The following is a 17,196-nucleotide window of genomic DNA, read 5'->3' on the forward strand; positions in this document are numbered from 1 at the left end:
AAGTCAACCACTGATGAGTCGATATTAGCTATGCAATTGGCATAGCTAAAATTGCATATGAGCTGTGAACTTCTATGCCTAGTCTACAGAACAACAAGAAGTCTTGGGGCACGAAATATCTGGTAGTCTATAAGGTGCCACAAGACTTCTTGTTGTTCTCGAAGCTACTGACTAACACGGCTACCTCTCTGATAGTATGTCTAGCATAGACATAGCCTATGGCACCTAGCTAGAGTATAAGTGGATCGTGGTTGAGAATCACCCATAGTAGGCATCCTTCAGTCTGCATAGACTATGGATCGCGCCCTTTAAAGTTTCAATTGAGGACTTCATTTACAGCGTCTGTTGTGACTATAAAGACCCACACGAGAGTGACAGTCCTTGCTGCATCTCTTGCAGATGTAGTGGGTGTCTGGCAAGTCCTTATTGTGCTTTCTGTGCACTCGCTTCTCCTCTGCTAGCTGTCTGATCTTCATCTCGCCCTTCTGAAGGCCCTTGTGTAACCCCTGCCTCCATCTGCTGCGGTCGTCTGCTAGATCTTCCCAGTTGTCCAGCTCGATGTCTACCTCTCTGAGGTCTCTCTTGCAGACATCTTTGTAACGCAACCGGGGGCGTCCGGGAGGTCTTTTGCCAGAGGCTAGCTCACCATACAGGATGTCTTTTGGAATCCTTCCATCGTTCATCCTGTGGACGTGGCCAAGCCAGCGGAGTCGACGCTGCCTGAGGAGGGTGTGCATGGTTGGGATTCCAGCTTGCTCGAGGAGGGCAGTGTTGGTCACTCTGTCCTTCCATGATATTCCAAGGATGCGCCTGAGGCAGCGCAAGTGGAAGACGTTCAGCCTCTTTTCCTGGCGGGCATACAGGGTCCAAGTCTCGCTGCCATAAAGGAGGGTGCTGAGGATGCAGGCTCTGTAGACTTGCATTTTGGTGTGAGTGTACTGCTGGATCGGTTCTCCAAAGCGTGCAAGGACTTTGGGCTTACCATCAGCCTAAAGAAGACGAACGTACTCAGTCAGGATGTTGCTGAATCCCCATCAATCAGCAGTGACAACTATACGTTAGAGGTTGTCCACGAGTTCGTTTACCTAGGGTCCACCATCACTGACACCCTGTCGTTGGACACTGAGCTAAATAGGAGGATCGGAAAAGCAGCCACAACTCTGTCCAGACTCAGCAAGAGAGTGTGGAATAACAACAAGCTGTACACTCACACCAAAATGCAAGTCTACAGAGCCTGCATCCTCAGCACCCTCCTTTATGGTAGCGAGACTTGGACCCTGTATGCCCACCAGGAAAAGAGGCTGAACGTCTTCCACTTGCGCTGCCTCAGGTGCATCCTTGGAATATGGAAGGACAGAGTGACCAACACTGCCCTCCTCGAGCAAGCTGGAATCCCAACCATGCACACCCTCCTCAGGCAGCGTCGACTCCGCTGGCTTGGCCACTTCCACAGGATGAACGATGGAAGGATTCCAAAAGACATCCTGTATGGTGAGCTAGCCTCTGGCAAAAGACCTCCCGGACGCCCCCGGTTGCGTTACAAAGATGTCTGCAAGAGAGACCTCAGAGAGGTAGACATCGAGCTGGACAACTGGGAAGATCTAGCAGACGACCGCAGCAGATGGAGGCAGGGGTTACACAAGGGCCTTCAGAAGGGCGAGATGAAGATCAGACAGCTAGCAGAGGAGACGCGAGCGCACAGAAAGCACAATAAGGACTTGCCAGGCACCCACTACATCTGCAAGAGATGCAGCAAGGACTGTCACTCTCGTGTGGGTCTTTATAGTCACAACAGACGCTGTAAATGAAGTCCTCAATTGAAACTTTAAAGGGCGCGATCCATAGTCTATGCAGACTGAAGGATGCCTACTATGGGTGATTCTCAACCACGATCCACTTATACTCTAGCTAGGTGCTAAATATCATTTGCTTTGTTTCCACAAGGTGAGAAAGTCTCTGTTTTCCAAGGCCAGTTTCATTGCTGGCCCCGTCTTGCTTTCCCAGTGCTCAACCTGGCATCAGATCTGTGAGCTTAGTCTGCAGATACTTATCTGCCCCATTGACCCATCTTTACTTGCTTTCTAAGCTAAAATGCCTGCTAAATAATAAAACCAGCCTGGGCAGGACAGCTCTCCTCATCACAGGGAAAACGAAAAGAAAAATTAGAAAAATTGCTTTTACGTGTGGGTGCTGACGGGGGGGGGGGTGGAGTGTGTGTGAAGCGGTTACCATTTATATACAGCATTTCCAGTTTGATTTCATAGCTCTCAGCACCCCCAATACACAAACTGTCCCCACATACCTGCTGCTCTCCCTGGAATCCTGCACCCACCAGCCCCAGGACGGAAAAGGCACTAAGAGGCAGTGCTCTGTGGGGTCCCCACGCCTGTGGGACTGGAGCCCCTGGCAGAGGCAGGGTCCTGTTCCTTCCTGCTCTAATACGAGCAGACATACTGGTCAAAACAAAGGTCCATTCAGCCCAGTATCCTCTCTGCTGACCATGGCCAATGCCAGCTGCCCCGGAAGGCGTGAACAGACCAGATAATCATCAAGTGATCCCTCTTCTGTCACCCACGTCCAGCTTCGGACAGAGGCACGGGGGGCGGGGGCATCGTTCACACCCCGCATCGCTGACAGCCAATGATGGCCCTAAACCACCATGAATTCATCTAGTTCTTTTCTGAACCCCGTTAACGGCCCGGACTCCCCAGCCTCCTCCAGCCACGAGTTCCCGGGAAGAAAAATTTCCTTGTGCCGCTGTTGGAGCTGCTGCCCCTTTAATTTCACTTGCTGACCCCAGGCCTCGGGTTCTGGGAACAAGTCGGTCTCGCTCCCTTAGTGACTCTTCCCGCCAGCCGCGATCTGCGCGCCTCGCTCGCTCCTCCCTACGCTGACAAGTCCCAGGCTCCTAACTGGCCCTTCCTGTCTATCTCTCTGCTCCCTCCAATGCGGCCGGCGGGCGTCCTCCGCCTCCAGCGACCTCCGCCAAACACTAACGCGCCCTCGGGCCGGCTGCCAGGCGAAGGTGGCTTCGGCGGGGGCCCCAGGGCCCGGGCTGAGGCGGGAGGAACCCAGGCATCCTGGCGCCCACTTCAGCCCTCCCCCCATCAGGCCAGGCGGGGTGGGGCGGGGCTGCCCGCGGCGCCTCACGCTGGGGGGCGAGGGGGGGAGCCGCCGTCACAAGGGGCGGTGAAGGGGGCGCGGCTCCTCCTCCCCTCAGGCTCCGGCGGCCAAAGGCCGGGGCGGTGGGGCGGGTACGAGGCGCAGGGGGCGTTTCCCCGCCCGGTAGGGAAAAGGAGTCTCCAACCCTCGGCTGCCGCTGCTCCCGCAGGGAGGCTCCATGGCTCCCGCCGGCGGACGCGGCCTCCTGGCCCTAGGCGCCCTGCTGCTGCTGGGGGGCGGTAAGTGGCGTGGCGGCCGGGCGCGCCGGGCGGGGGCAGCGCCGGGCTGGACACCCCGCACGGGGGAGGGAGCGCAGGAGGCCCCCCTCAGATGGGGCGTTGTCGTCTCCCCGCCTTGGGAAGCCCCCTTTGAAACGTCAGCGCCCCTCCCCACCACCACCTCGCGCCCGGGCGCGGTGAGCTCGTGCCAGGGCTGCTGGGCCTCGGGCTCGCTGTGGCCTCCCCCGCCGGGCTCTGCCCTGCGAGCCGGTGTATTGCCCGACAAGGCCGCCCGCCGGCATGTGCTCTGGTGGGGTGTTGTGACGTGCGAGCACGCCGGGCATTGCTGTCTTTCAGAGTTGGCGGCCCCTGCACCGCGAGCTGATCCGCGTCGGTGGGGGCTTCCCTTCGTCGTCGGGAGAGCTTGTTCTGAGGCTGGGGGATCACCTGTCGGATCTGACTCCCTGGCAACCTCTCCTTGGCTCGGGGGCGGGCATGTCTCATCCTCTGGTCCAGGGGGAGCTGTTATCTGAGGCTGAGGCTCAAATTTGACTCCCTCAGAGCCTCTCCTTTGTCCTGGAGACAGTGCTCCTGTCCAGTGCCCCACCTTCACACACGCTAGACCTGCACATACAGGGCAACCAGCGCTTACAAACACCTGCTTCTTGGTACAGCACCACTACTGTTCACACCCTCGCCAGACACTCAATGCCACCAGCATCTGCATCTGCACGTGCACACTGCCCATAGGCACAGCACCAGCATACACACCCTACCTTTATACTCCTTTCACACGACATTAACACCTCCACACACACCCTTAGCCCTATACACTGCACCACCTCCCACATTACTATCTTGGCTCTGCACCCAGTGCTGTCAACACACCCACTCACCTCCTGCCCTTCCCCATTTCCTTTGTGGCCTCACTAACCCTCACTGCAAGCATCTGCTAGGGGCACAGTCCCAGTTGAGGCAGGAGAGACAAGGGTATGGTGGGTACACCCCATACAGCCTGCCCAGCCCCCTCTCCCCTGCCAGTAAGCCTGGGGAGGAACCAGACACAGCCCCCCCCGCAGCCAGCATAAGCAGTGTGGTGTTATTGTGATTGCTATTTATATATTTTCCATTTTTCTACAAACTATTATGACTATATGAGGGGGTGCAATTTTTACATTCTTGCCTCAGGTGCAAAATTATGTAGTTAGGGTACTGTTGCTTGTCACAGAACCTGCTACTGTAGATAGGAGGAAGAATTTTTATTCTGGAATAAAAATGAGTTTCTTCTGCTCTAAGCACATCAGCACAGAGCGCTCACCTGAAATAGAGGTTTTGTTCAATTTCCCTCAGTAGACAAGCCCTGGATGTCATCTCTTTACTGTTCAAGTTAATTAGCTGTGTGCGCTTAATCATCTGTACCCACCTCTCTATCAGTGCCCTGCTGCTGACCCAGGGAGAGGTAGATCTGCACAGTAACAGGCCGGGCTTTGCTTTTTCTGCACTGCAATGTTATATTTGTGATCTAAGGGATAGGCAGCTGCCATTTTGTGATACACAAGTGATGCAGCCTATGGCAGGCAATACACACTGCTCTGTCTCCCCTCCCACCCATAAGAATTAGTTATTTATTTTTGCTTGTTTGGCTTACATCTCAAAGAACCGGAGGGGTAGTTGTGTTAGTCTGGATCTGTAACAGTAACAAAGGGTCCTGTGGCACCTTATAGACTAACAGAAAAGTTTTGAGCATGAGCTTTCGTGAGCACAGACTCACTTCATCTTGCAGCATCTGATGAAGTGAGTCTGTGCTCATGAAAGCTCATGCTCAAAACTTTTCTGTTAGTCTATAAGGTGCCACAGGACCCTTCGTTGCTATCTCACAGAAGTCATTCACTCTTGAAAGTGGAGGATCATTCTTCATATTTGGAGAACCATGGCTGGCCCTGGTCTTTGTGAAGGCAGGACTTCTATCTTTGGGGTTCTCAGGCTGGTCGATTGCATAAGCACTAAAGTCACAGTGAAATATGCATTAAAAGAGAGGATGATGATGACTTGAGGTGAGGAAGGGAGCAGACCCCAGGAGAAGATAAGTGCCAAAGAATTAAAAACACCATTTTTGTACAAACAAAAAGCTGACCTGATAAACTCTCTCTCTCCCACACATATTACCAAAACCCCACATTCCCAGTGTGAATGCATGTCCTTTGGACAGCGATCAGGGCCTGGCATGTCTTAGACCAGTTGTCCCCAACCTTTTTACTAATACAGCACACTTCAATGAGTCAAACAATTCAATGGCATGCCCTCTCTTTTTCAGCTGACTCGGTTGGTGATAGATGTCACCCCTCCCCGCCAGCCCATTGAAGCATGATGCCTGTATTTAAATGACATCCCACTTCGAGTAGGCTCCCTCCTTCACCCCTTGCCACAGCAGTTGCAGGGGGCCAGCACCTCACCTGCCCATTCAGGCCAGAAAGCAGCATTTCAGATGCCTCCTGGCATGAACAGGCTCAGCATTTTCCCTCGCGGTGGCTGTGCAAAGAGCCACTGGTGAGGAGGAAACTGATCAATCCCATGCCAGCTGGGATTCAGGCAGCCTGGCTTAGGGTCATCGATTTCCACCCCTCCCCCGCCCCATGGTGGCCTTGCGAAGAGCCACAGCAAGGGGAAAATGAGGAAATCTCATGGCACAGTGGTTGGAAACCATGGTCTTAGGCCTTCCCAATATACATGAGCTATGAGCAGCTGGGAGACAGACTGCAGCCAGGGTACAAGCCAACTCTCCAGGAGCATTGACATGCCAGGATGAGTTGGGTGATGGGTGTCAGAGTCCAGAAAAGAATATGTCCCGCAGTGCCCGGGCGTGGCAGAAATCATCCAAGTTATGAGGGTTATGCTGGCACACACTGGGATGGCAGGACTGCTGGCCTGGGCTTGAGAAGAGTCCCTTGGAAGCAAGCCACTGGAATGCCACTAGGATGGATGGCTCTAGCGACCTGTAAACAAGCTGAGATCTGCGGAGAGCAGGAGTTAAACTTCTGATTGTCAGCTCCAAGAAGTGAGAGCAGAGGAACTGACCATAAATATTCAAATTCAAACACAAATGTTCATTGAAGCAACACCAATGAGACAGTCCCCTGCTGCCACCCCTGGTGCTCAAATGGGTTTGGCTTGGGGAGAGGGGCAAGCCGCTCCTTATAAGGACCCACAGGGCAGCTCTGTCAGGGAAATATTGTTGTGCACACAATTTGCAAGGAAGGATGGCACTCCAGCCCAGACCCTCCTCTGCCAGTGGAACAGGTTGCGGCTTGAGGAAAGAAATCACATGCTCCACCATCGGAGGAAGCTTCCTTCTTTACCTTCTGATGTCCAATGAGGGTTGAAAATAAAAGATTAACCACCCTCAGCTGAGCACTAGCCCAGGCTGGGAAAGGGGCCAGGACTCTCTTGTCAGCTCACTGTACCCTCCCAGCCCATCAACAGGAGGCAAATCAAAGACAGTGTCCAAACTCTCCTGAACGCTCGGCTGGGCTAGCGAGCAGGAGTGACACCTGGCTGCTATGCCACGCCAGGGCCAGCGAAGATGTTTGATTCCTGTCCTGCAAGATCAAAATTAATCTGTGGGCTAAGCAGGTGGATCTCCATTGGCTTCTGTGGAGTTGCACTTGCTTAGACCAGGTTGGGATTCAGGTTGTCATGTACAGTGTTCCATGTAAGATGAGTGCTTGGGCTGCCACCCAGGAGAGATTTAGGTGCTGCCCTGCCGATTCGTAGAGTGCCCAAAGGTTTCTTTCTTCTGGTGGTGCACAGACATTGGCGCACATAAAATAATTCTGCACATGGATGGAACAGATTAGAGGGAATAGTGGCCAACACCTAAGGGAACAGAGGTGATTTTCTGCTGTTGCAATAGTTTTGCAGCAGAGAGCTTAAATAGTGTGTCTAGAGATTATTATGCTTGCTGGTTACCCTCCTGTGATCCTCAGCTGTCTGTGGGAAAGGGCTGGATGGCAAAAGAATAAGAATCCAGGTTGGTGTCATAAAGAGATTGGCGGGACCTAGAGACCTCTCTTGGGGAGGTGCAAAAACCATGGTTGATTTGATTCAGCGCCCAGTGCAAACCCCCTGCAGAATTGTGTATCTGCTTGTGAGTCCACATGAACAAACCAAATGCATCTAGCAAACACACAAATGTATTGTACATTTATCTATAAGCTGTATGAGGAAATGCAGCCCAGGCAAGAAATAGGAGTACTAAGTTCTATTTCCAGCTCTGCCACTGACTCTCTGAGGGGCCTCTAGCAAGTCATTTATCCTTTGTGTCTCAATGGCTATGTCTACACTAGCCCCAAACTTCGAAATGGCCTAGCAAATGGCCATTTCGAAGTTTACTAATGAAGCGCAGAAATGCATATTCAGCGCTTCATTAGCATGCGGGCGGCCGCGGCGCTTCGAAATTGACGCGCCTCGCCGCCACGCGGCTGATCCCGACGGGGCTACTTTTCGAAAGGACCCCGCCTACTCCGAAGTCCCCTTATGGGGACGAGCCGCGCGGTGGCGAGACGCGTCAATTTGGAAGCGCCGCAGCCGCCCGCATGCTAATGAAGCGCTGAATATGCATTTCAGCGCTTCATTAGTAAACTTCGAAATGGCCATTTGCTAGGCCATTTCGAAGTTTGGGGCTAGTGTAGACACGGCCAATGTGTTCTTTCGTAACTATTTTCATTTTTTCCCCCCCCAGCTGGCTGTGTCCGTAGTGCATGGTGTGATCCCGAGCCACAGGAAAGTCCCTGCCCCGGAAAGGTGCCAGGCTAAGAAACAGACAGGCATAGGGTAAAATAATTAAGGTGGTTAATTAACCATGGTAGGTAATGTATTACTTCATACAGGCTGAACCTCTTTAACCCAGGACAGTCTGATCCATCAACATCTGTGGGCTGGCAGAACAATGGATGTTTCTGGACCAGAGAGCCGCAGCAGGAGGCAGTGCTCCCTGTAGGCTGAGTGATTGGGCAGCTGCACAGGAGAGATTCACGTGCCACCAAGCCGATTTGCAGAGCTCCTGCAGCCACCCTTAGTGGGCAGCATGTGTTTCTGTTGGTTTCAGGGCTTGTTTAGGTGTCATTATCATGCTCCACCCAGCTCTTCTGCTGGAGAATGGGCAGGGCATGAGGGCTTCCCTGCCACCCCACCAGTTCAGTTAGGGCTGTGGTGGAAGGAAGAGCACTTACCAGAATGAGTCGCTGTGTTGCACTGAAGCTGCAGCAGTGATGAAAAGGCCTTAAATAATTGTCAGTGAGATGAATATCCCAAGTATTAAATCCCTGTGGCACAGGTGTTGTAATGGATTGAGTCCAAGGGTTTGATTTCAGTGATGGTTAGAAGTAAGGATGTTAGATCTCACGTAATCAACTAATTCAGCACACTAGAACCCCAGTGTACACGGTGGGTGAGCACCTGGCCCCTCTGTGGAGCTGGTGGGGGTTGTAACCCCACGACTCAACTAGCATGAAATTTGACTTACCTGTGGTTTCATAGAAATGTGACCAGCACGTCAGTTGGAGTTTCAGAGTAATAGCAGTTGAGTGACATGAGGACCATCAATTGTAGGGTAAACGTTCTATTATAATGTCACATGAAAAAAATTAAGAACAGAATTCCTTGCCTTCCAAAGCAAACTTGCTTGCAAAGCGATGGAGGGTCAATTTGCCCAATTTATTCATTCCTTCAGGGTAGACGTTACTCTTCAGATAGGCCAAAACATTTACAATTTTTTCTTCAAAAGATTTGCCTTTTGATTCTGCATAGGAAAAAAGCATTCATTACACACAGTAATCAGGCTTACGATGGTAAGAGAGTGGTTCATAAACTTTTTAAATGCAAGATCACTTCTACCGAAATACTCTTGTCCCATATTCCTTCATACCTCTTCCACAATGCTTTGCCCCTGCTCACTCTGTACCTGCTAATTCCTTCCCTCCACACTCTGTCTGCCTTTCATCAGGCAGGGATAGAATGTGGGTAGAAAACTGTGGCATTAGGCTTATGGATTTGGAGTGAGAAGAGGGCTCTGCCGACAGCCAGGTGCAGGGATAGTGTTGGAAGAAGAGGTTCGGGACAAGTGAAGGAGTTTGGTTACAGGACAAGGTTTATAATTCTGGCATGACTTCAGGCTGCACTTAAGCCCTGGAATAGTAAGGCAGCCTTGATCTCGAAAGCATCCAGCAAAGTTCCTCCATCCCAAGTCCTGTTGTGCGTCCTCTCTGTTCTTCAAAGTAAGGCAGGGATTCCCAACCGAGGGGCAGCAGGCGAGGGTGTGGTTTTGAACCAGGCAGGGGGTGGCAAGCAGGGGGAGCAGTTTTGAACCAGGCAGTGATGAGTAAGTTGAAGCCTGAGGGGTAGCTTGGGGCTGTAAGCAGGGGTTAAGTCTGGAGGCGAGGGTGGGGTGGTGTTTTGAGGCTATTTTGTGTTCAACCCCGCCATTTAAAAATTGTCATGTGGCTCCCAGTGAAAAAATCGTTGGACACCCCTGCCTTAAGCATTACAAAGACAGCTGTGATATTTCTGGTGATCCCAGGCAAGCCACTGAATCCACCCTTGAAGTAATTGTCACCTCTCTTCCTCCCTCCTCTCCTTTTACTCCCCTGTCTTCATCATTGTAAGCTAGTGAGATGACCGTACCACCACACAGGAGAGCTAGCAGCACAAAGATGTGATTAAAAGGAAAAGAACGTGTATTTGGACAGAATGCATTCAGACAAGAACTTGACACATATGGAAAAAACAAATTACCTGCCATAATGATATCCTCTACAATGGAAGGAATGTTGGTTGAGCAGCAACTTTACTAACCCTGAACCAAGCACTGGTATATTGTGCTCCTTTCTGCCTTCTGCTGATCTCCTGTGACCACAATAAATCTCTTCTTCCTTACATGGCAATTTTCTGTTGTCCAGGTAACAGTTCAACCTGGACCTGTCTCCTATCCATCCTTCCCCAATGTTGTCTTCAGGCTGGAGTCAAATCATCATGTGCTGGAAAGTGAATGTTCACACCCATTGTCGTCGTCATCATAAACAACAGCCATGAGATCAGCATCCATTGGTGTCTGATGCCTCTCTATTTCCTTCCATCTTTCCCTGTTCAGTGTGGAGTGGCTTAGTTTCTGTAGACTAGCTCTGCACCAGTTTACTTACTATATCATTTATCCGTTCTCTGTGGGGTCTGCCTCTCCTGTTTGAACCATCCACTATGCCAAATACCAGGGTCTTGATTTTTCATTGGTCATTCATCATACAGATATGCCTGAATATCTGTATCTTGCATTATACAACCTTCTGCAATAAGTTCTCTTTTAGCTGTATCTTCCTATACAGACTCTTCCTATTTTAGACTCTAAAAAGTTTTATACTTTTATTTTTGAATGAAGTTTTTGGACATAATTCTGCATTTGTAAGTTCAACTTTCAAGACAAAGTCATTGTACTTGTACTTGAAAAATACTGATTTTTTTACAATGCAAGTATTTGTAATGAAATAGATATAATGTTAGCACTTACATTTAATATTCAGAGTAGTGATGGTTGTACTTCTGTGCACCCATGTGTAACTCCGATTTCACACAAGTGAAAAGGCAGAGCTGGGAACCAGGTGGCTGCCTGGCTCCCGGCTCCCCTGCCTTGTCGGAGCCACTTGGGGGAAGTCGGGCAGAATCTGCAGTGGAGCCACTGTCTGTCTGCCTGGCTTCCCCCAGCTGGGGGAAGATGGGTAGACAGTTGTGCCACCCCGGCTTCCCTCCAGCTGGGAGAGCCAGGGACTAGAGAAGGGAACTGTCAGGGGAGCAGTGCTCCTGCCAGTCCCCAGCCCCTGGGAACCCCAGGATTTCCACTTGTGTTTAACTTGAGTTAAGCACACATCAAAATCATGCACATTGGGGGTGTACTGTATTTGAAAATGCAGAAAACATCCAGAAATGATATAAGTAAATGGTATTCTATTGCTTAAAAGTGTGATTAATTGTAATTCATTTTTAATGGCTTTGTCAGCCTTAGTGAAAACCTTATAAACGATTAATCTAGAGACAACAAAAATCATTCAGTAACAAGACGTTCTCCCCTCTGCCTACAAAATGTTCATCTCTGGCCTTCACCACACTAATAGTGAACACTAAAGTATGTTGTGAAACTTGATAAATTATAAAGCCTTTTGAAATTCTCAGATGCAAGGAGTGAAGTATTATCAGCCTCCAGCATGTGAGCTGCCCAAGTATTAAAGATGATCTTAAAACGGGAAGAGGGAACTCAAACTACCTTTCATGTGTTAAGAATGTGTTAAATGTATGCAGCTTTTTAAAAAAAAAAATTAGGCATGCAGGTCTCTCTTACCCTGTGAGACTATGAAATGTAACTGTGAAATTGATTACACAAGAGACCTGACTTAAAATCCTTTGTCTTCTCAACTACTCAAATTTCAGTTGGATAATATGAATTGCCTATGTCGGTCCAATAACTAATAAAAATTGGAGAAAAATTATGATTTGGATAAAGCTCAACCATCCAAAACCTTCAGTTACAATAGGAAGGTTTACAGAACACATCTGAGATCCCCCCAGCCAAAAGAGAGGAAACCAGATGATCGCTTCAGAAGTATAATAAAGACAATATGTAGGAAAAAACATACTATGAACCTTTCCTTCTTTATACATCATAGGAGGAAAAAGGATCACCATCAAACAAAGCATACAATTCTTGCAGATCACCAAACCCTGGATTTACTGAAGTCAATCTTTTGGTCCTTTAATTCTGTAGGACTGGGATTTGCCCCACAGTTTTAAAAAAAAAAAAAAAGCTGCAGCTCCATGTGACCATCTTAATCTATAATACATGTTACCCTGATGTGTCTTGTTCATCAAATCACATAACTGCAAAGGTTTTATAATAGTTTTGTCTTTTAATTTTGATTTTTAGCATGCATACAGCATTTTTAGAAGAGCCTTGGTTGACTGGTATACCTGGTACTGTGATACTTCAAAGACAGTGTGGTATCTGCTAACAGCCATTGTGATGAAAATAAAACCACAAGAAATGTCTATAACTTTATTTTCAAGTAGTTTCCTCCTTTATGTGCATGAGAGAAAAGGTAGCTTTTTTTCAAACAATCTTGATTGGAGATAACCTTCAGATTTTCCATTTATATAATATGCTAAGAACTCTTTTTTTTTCTGTGGGAAATTGTAAATTTTGAAGACAACTGAAATAGTATTTATTTCATTCTGATATGACACTAGATGAGCTGACAGCTAAGGTAGATTCATCTAAATGTGTTTGAGTCTTTAAATATCTGACTGTTGGCTATTTCTTTATTTTCAGCTTTTGGTGAATATTGTAGGTCATACACAGATTCTCATGGACGCACATATTCTGAAAAATCCTGCCCACGCTTTTGCTGTGGAAACTGCCTCTACCGATATTGCTGCCTGGATTGGTCAAATAAATTTGGAGAAGATGAACAATTTATGTGTCATCTGCAAGGCAACAGGTACGTGAGAAATTCAAGTGTGTGAGATATCTGCATACCAGACTATAGTAGATAAGTGTATTTATAGTTTTGTGGTTGGAACAGAGGATTTGAAGTAGGTCCCAGAGCCGTAATTAAAAGTAGTTTAGCGCCCAAGACAGGCAACTGTATTTGTACTCCCAATTGTGTTCCACCTCCATGGCTTTCTGCACTGGAAGGCTGTCCCACTTGTCCAATGCTGGTTACAGCCAGGGTAGGTCATACTGGTTCTGTTCCTAACTGTCTCTCTGAATCACGGACTTCTTCAGTAAGCCATGTCATTTGTCTCCGTCAGTCCATGTGGTAGATGGCTAAGCTGAGACACAAACGCTTGCCTACCTGACACAATTGTAGAATTTGTTGAATGTGTGTTTGAAGGACTAACTGTCAGCCTCAGATGAAAGCAGTGGAAGAATTAGTCTTTTTGGAGTATAAAACAGTTGCCTAACACTTCTCAAACATGGTGAAAAAGGGTTCTTAAATGCTTGATCTTTGTGTATAATGTTTGTTGTACCATAAAACAAAAAAGAGAAGATAGCTGTCACTTTGCAAAGATAATTTTGTCCGTTGTTCTAGGCCAGTGATTATTATGTAAAGGGGGAACTGCAAAGAATTAAGAATTAAAATAAGTTGCTTTTTAATGCCGTGGCAGGTTTTCGCATGTGTGCCGTTAGTTTCATTTCCATGAGTCAGGTTTCAAACATTTGGGGAAGAACTGCTTGGGAGAATCCAAACTGATGTGCACATCACTCAGCCGTATTAGTGTGTATATGCAAAATGAGGAATTCTATGGCACCTTTAAAAACTAAACAGATTTATTTGGGCATAAACTTGTAGGTAAAACCCACTTCATGAGATTTATTATTTTACCCACAAAAGCTCATGCCCAAATAAATCTGTTTAGTTTTTAAGGTGCCATAGAATTCCTCATTGTTTATGCCCATCACTATAGCTTTTCACCTTGAAAAGGATTATGCGTCTTGAGAATAAGAACACCATACTTGGTATGACTCTGGCATTACTTTAAAGCAGGTGGGCAACTTGTGGCTCCTCAGGGTTCTTTGTGGCCCACAAGATGTTTTATCGTTGCCCATGTCATATTCCATTGGTTGCTATCAACAGAGTTTTTTTCCTAGCAGTGTTACTAAAATGACACGGATGACGCAGGTGAAGTGAAGTGAGTGCTGCATGCAAACCACATTGGCTTTAAGAGCCATGCACTCCCTCTGCACTGAGTCAAAGCGCTGCCCTGGTTCAACTGGCACACCCTGCAAATTCTATGCTAGCTCAGTTAACAAAACTACCCTATCCCAGGAGAGCATCGTGCTTAGGACAGTCTTGCAGCTCCCCTAAGATGGAGGGCCACTCATGCAGCCCGCTGACTAGCTGAGGTTGCCCATTGCTGCTTTAAAGCAACATGTGTTTCCATTAGGTAAGCTAGACCAAACTGAGCGTGAAAATGGGAATGGAAATTGTACAGGGCTGGATTAACCTTTAGTGGGCCTGGTGCTAAACATGTTTGTGGGGCCCTATGGGAACAATGGAGCATGGCAAGAGAGGGTTGGTCCCTGGAGCAAGGGAGGGAATAGCTCAGAAAATAGAGGGTTGGCAGGTTGTGAGTTCAGCCCTTGAGGGGGCCTTTCAAGGGGCAGGTTAGAACAAATAAAATAAAATAAAATAAAATCTGTCAGGGATGGCGATAGGTCCTGCTGTGAGTTCAGGGGACTGGACTCGATGACCTCTCAAGGTCCCTTCCAGCTCCATGAGATGTGGAAGGGGCTAGCCAGAGGCCTGGCAGGGGCAGCCTTGTTCCCCCCCTCCCCAGTACAAGGCCATTGTGTACAAACCAGCAGTTGTTGGATGCACAATGGCCGACCTGGGCCTGTGCTGCCAACATTCCCGATACCATGTCACTCATTCCCTCTTCTCAGCACTGGAACATTCCCCCCTCACAATTCTCTGTGGCCAAAGCCCCTGTGCCTGTTATACCCAGCACCCCCCAGCCCTGCCAACATGCACAGTGCCCAGCACATCACCATTTATGCTCAGTGCCCTTCTGCTCAGAGTCCCATGACAACTGCCCAGCACCCCATACAAAACCCCACTCCTTAGTGCCCCAACAGAGAGAGGTCATCTCTCCCAGAGACCTACTCTTTCTTACCCTGCCTCCTGGCCACACTCAGGAGCCCTCCGGGAGATGACTGTCTGCCAAGGGGAGCAGCAAGTGCAACTGGGGCTGGTCCTGGGGCAGGGAGAAAACCTGGCCCCTTGGGCAGTGGTGTGATTCCTGCTGCACTTGCTGAGGACCCACTTGCCCAGAGCAGCCCAGCCAAGCCTACCCCACCCCGACTTTCCAGTGCCCGACTTGTTGAGACTGGCCAGTCTTCTTCATCTGTCCCATCTAGTTCAGCTCTACGGAGACAAGTTGTGGGAAACAGAGACTCCCTGAAGCTGGAGGTGCACTGAGGTCCGGCCAAGGAAACAGACAGAAGCTAGGGGGTGGAACCACGGCACTGAGGGGAGCCCTCAGCTGGCTGGTGGGCAGGCCAAAAGGAGCAAGTGTTAGGCAGGGGGGTGGGAACCTGCAGGCTCATGAGATCTAACAGAACAGTACAAGCAGAGCAGGATGGGGTCCCTTTATAACATGGCCACAGCTCCATGGCATGACTGGCACCATTATAAACCTCCTGGCTTTATATTTTTTCCTGTTAGCACACAATATTCTTTTGAGTTATAGTACTTCTGGGAGTAGGCAAACTTTCTTGCATGTACCTAGGACACCCAGAAATAATACACTGACTTCTAAAGGTGGCAACAAGTTCTGTTTTGGTTGGACTGGCCTTTCCCTTGGGAAAAGTGTCATTGAGAAGGTACGGAATACTTAATAAAATCTTAAATTCCACTTCTGAGGTATTTTTGTCTTACTACAGGATATATGAACCCATGAGGGAAGACTCTTTGAATATACATTCACACTTTGATGAGTGGGAACCTGGGCCCAGGTAAATGATTTAAGGCTTAAAACGGTTTTTTCCAAGTATTTTATTAATGTGGTATATTCTACATGCAAAGTGAAAATACTAATAAGTCATGCCACAGCGTTTTCGAGAACTGTATATTTTAGTTTATGTGAAGAAGTAGGGAGAGGAACTGAAAGATGAAATTGGCATATTATTAATTGAGGCTGTAACCTCAACAGTATGTAATTTTCTATCTTGTTTAGTGAATGGGAGTTTTTCTAAATCATTGTTATTCTTATACTAGATTTAAACATTGGATGAATTTTTTTCACCTATAGTGGCTAAATTTAAAAAGCTTTCATTTTAAGAGTCTAATTATTTCTGACATGCTGTACAAAGAATAGGGAATACTTACAAATCCTGTTATACCTCTCACCCTGGTAAAAACTAAATATGCTTGCCTGACTACCAGGGTGTTTTGTTTGTTTTGTTTTGCTTCAGGTTTATTTATGACCGTGCCCATAGGAGTGTTAAGTAATATCTAACATGCTGGACAGAATGTGGCACAGTGGGGTGCCAAGGCAGGCTGCCTGCTTACCATGGCCCCATGCCACTCTGCAAGCAGCCAGATGCTACTTCAGTGCCTCTGCGTGTGCCTTGGGAGTAGGGAGGCTGCAGGGTTCTTTGTGTTGCTCACACCCATCCAGCATGATTCACACAGCTCCCACTAGCGGGAAGCTGGCCAATGGGTGCTGCAGGGGGAGGATCTGCTGCCCATGCCCACAAAGGGCATGGAAAGATGTGGCAGTGGCATCAGCTGGCCACTTCTGGGAGTGGTGTGGCAGTATTGTGTAAAACCGCTTGTGGTAAGCACCTCCTGGCCATAGCCTGCACCGCACACCCTCTTCTGTACCCCAATTCCTGATCCTGGTCAGAACCCCCTCCTCCACCAAGATGTGCTCCCCAGCCCTCCTCTGCTCCTGTTCCTCAATCTCTTTCCCCAGAGCAGAGGCTCCTCCTGCTCCAGATTTCCGTCTCAGACCCCATTTGAGGAGCAGCCCACCTGCTCCCGCAAAACACTGTTGCCCACCCAGGTCTAGTCCATCCCAGCTGCAGCCGTGAGTTTGTTTCATTGTCTGACAACATGTCCCACATAGATGTGAAAAAGCTCCTGCTGTGGGACACTCACTTTTCTCTCTCTGCTGTTTGGGGATCTCAGTACATTAGCATGGTGTGTTTTTAAGTTTGCCTGTCTGTTGGCAGGCTGCTGCACTGTCTCCCCCTGGGCTTTGCTGGGACACTTTC

General features: G+C 48.6%; 1 protein-coding gene across 1 annotated transcript in view; it reads left to right on the forward strand.

The window, feature by feature from the left end:
- The first annotated feature begins 3,091 nt into the window (after nt 1-3,091).
- SHISA5 (shisa family member 5) overlaps nt 3,092-17,196 on the forward strand; it is a 67,475-nt gene continuing 53,370 nt past the window's right edge. The window contains exons 1-3 of the mRNA XM_075005738.1: nt 3,092-3,401; nt 12,745-12,913; nt 15,862-15,933. Coding sequence (XP_074861839.1) covers nt 3,341-3,401; nt 12,745-12,913; nt 15,862-15,933 — 302 coding nt within the window. The 5' untranslated portion in view covers nt 3,092-3,340. The remainder of the gene's footprint in view (nt 3,402-12,744; nt 12,914-15,861; nt 15,934-17,196) is intronic.

The sequence above is a fragment of the Carettochelys insculpta genome, chromosome 11, assembly GCF_033958435.1.
Source record: "Carettochelys insculpta isolate YL-2023 chromosome 11, ASM3395843v1, whole genome shotgun sequence".
NCBI classification, from domain to species: domain Eukaryota; kingdom Metazoa; phylum Chordata; order Testudines; family Carettochelyidae; genus Carettochelys; species Carettochelys insculpta.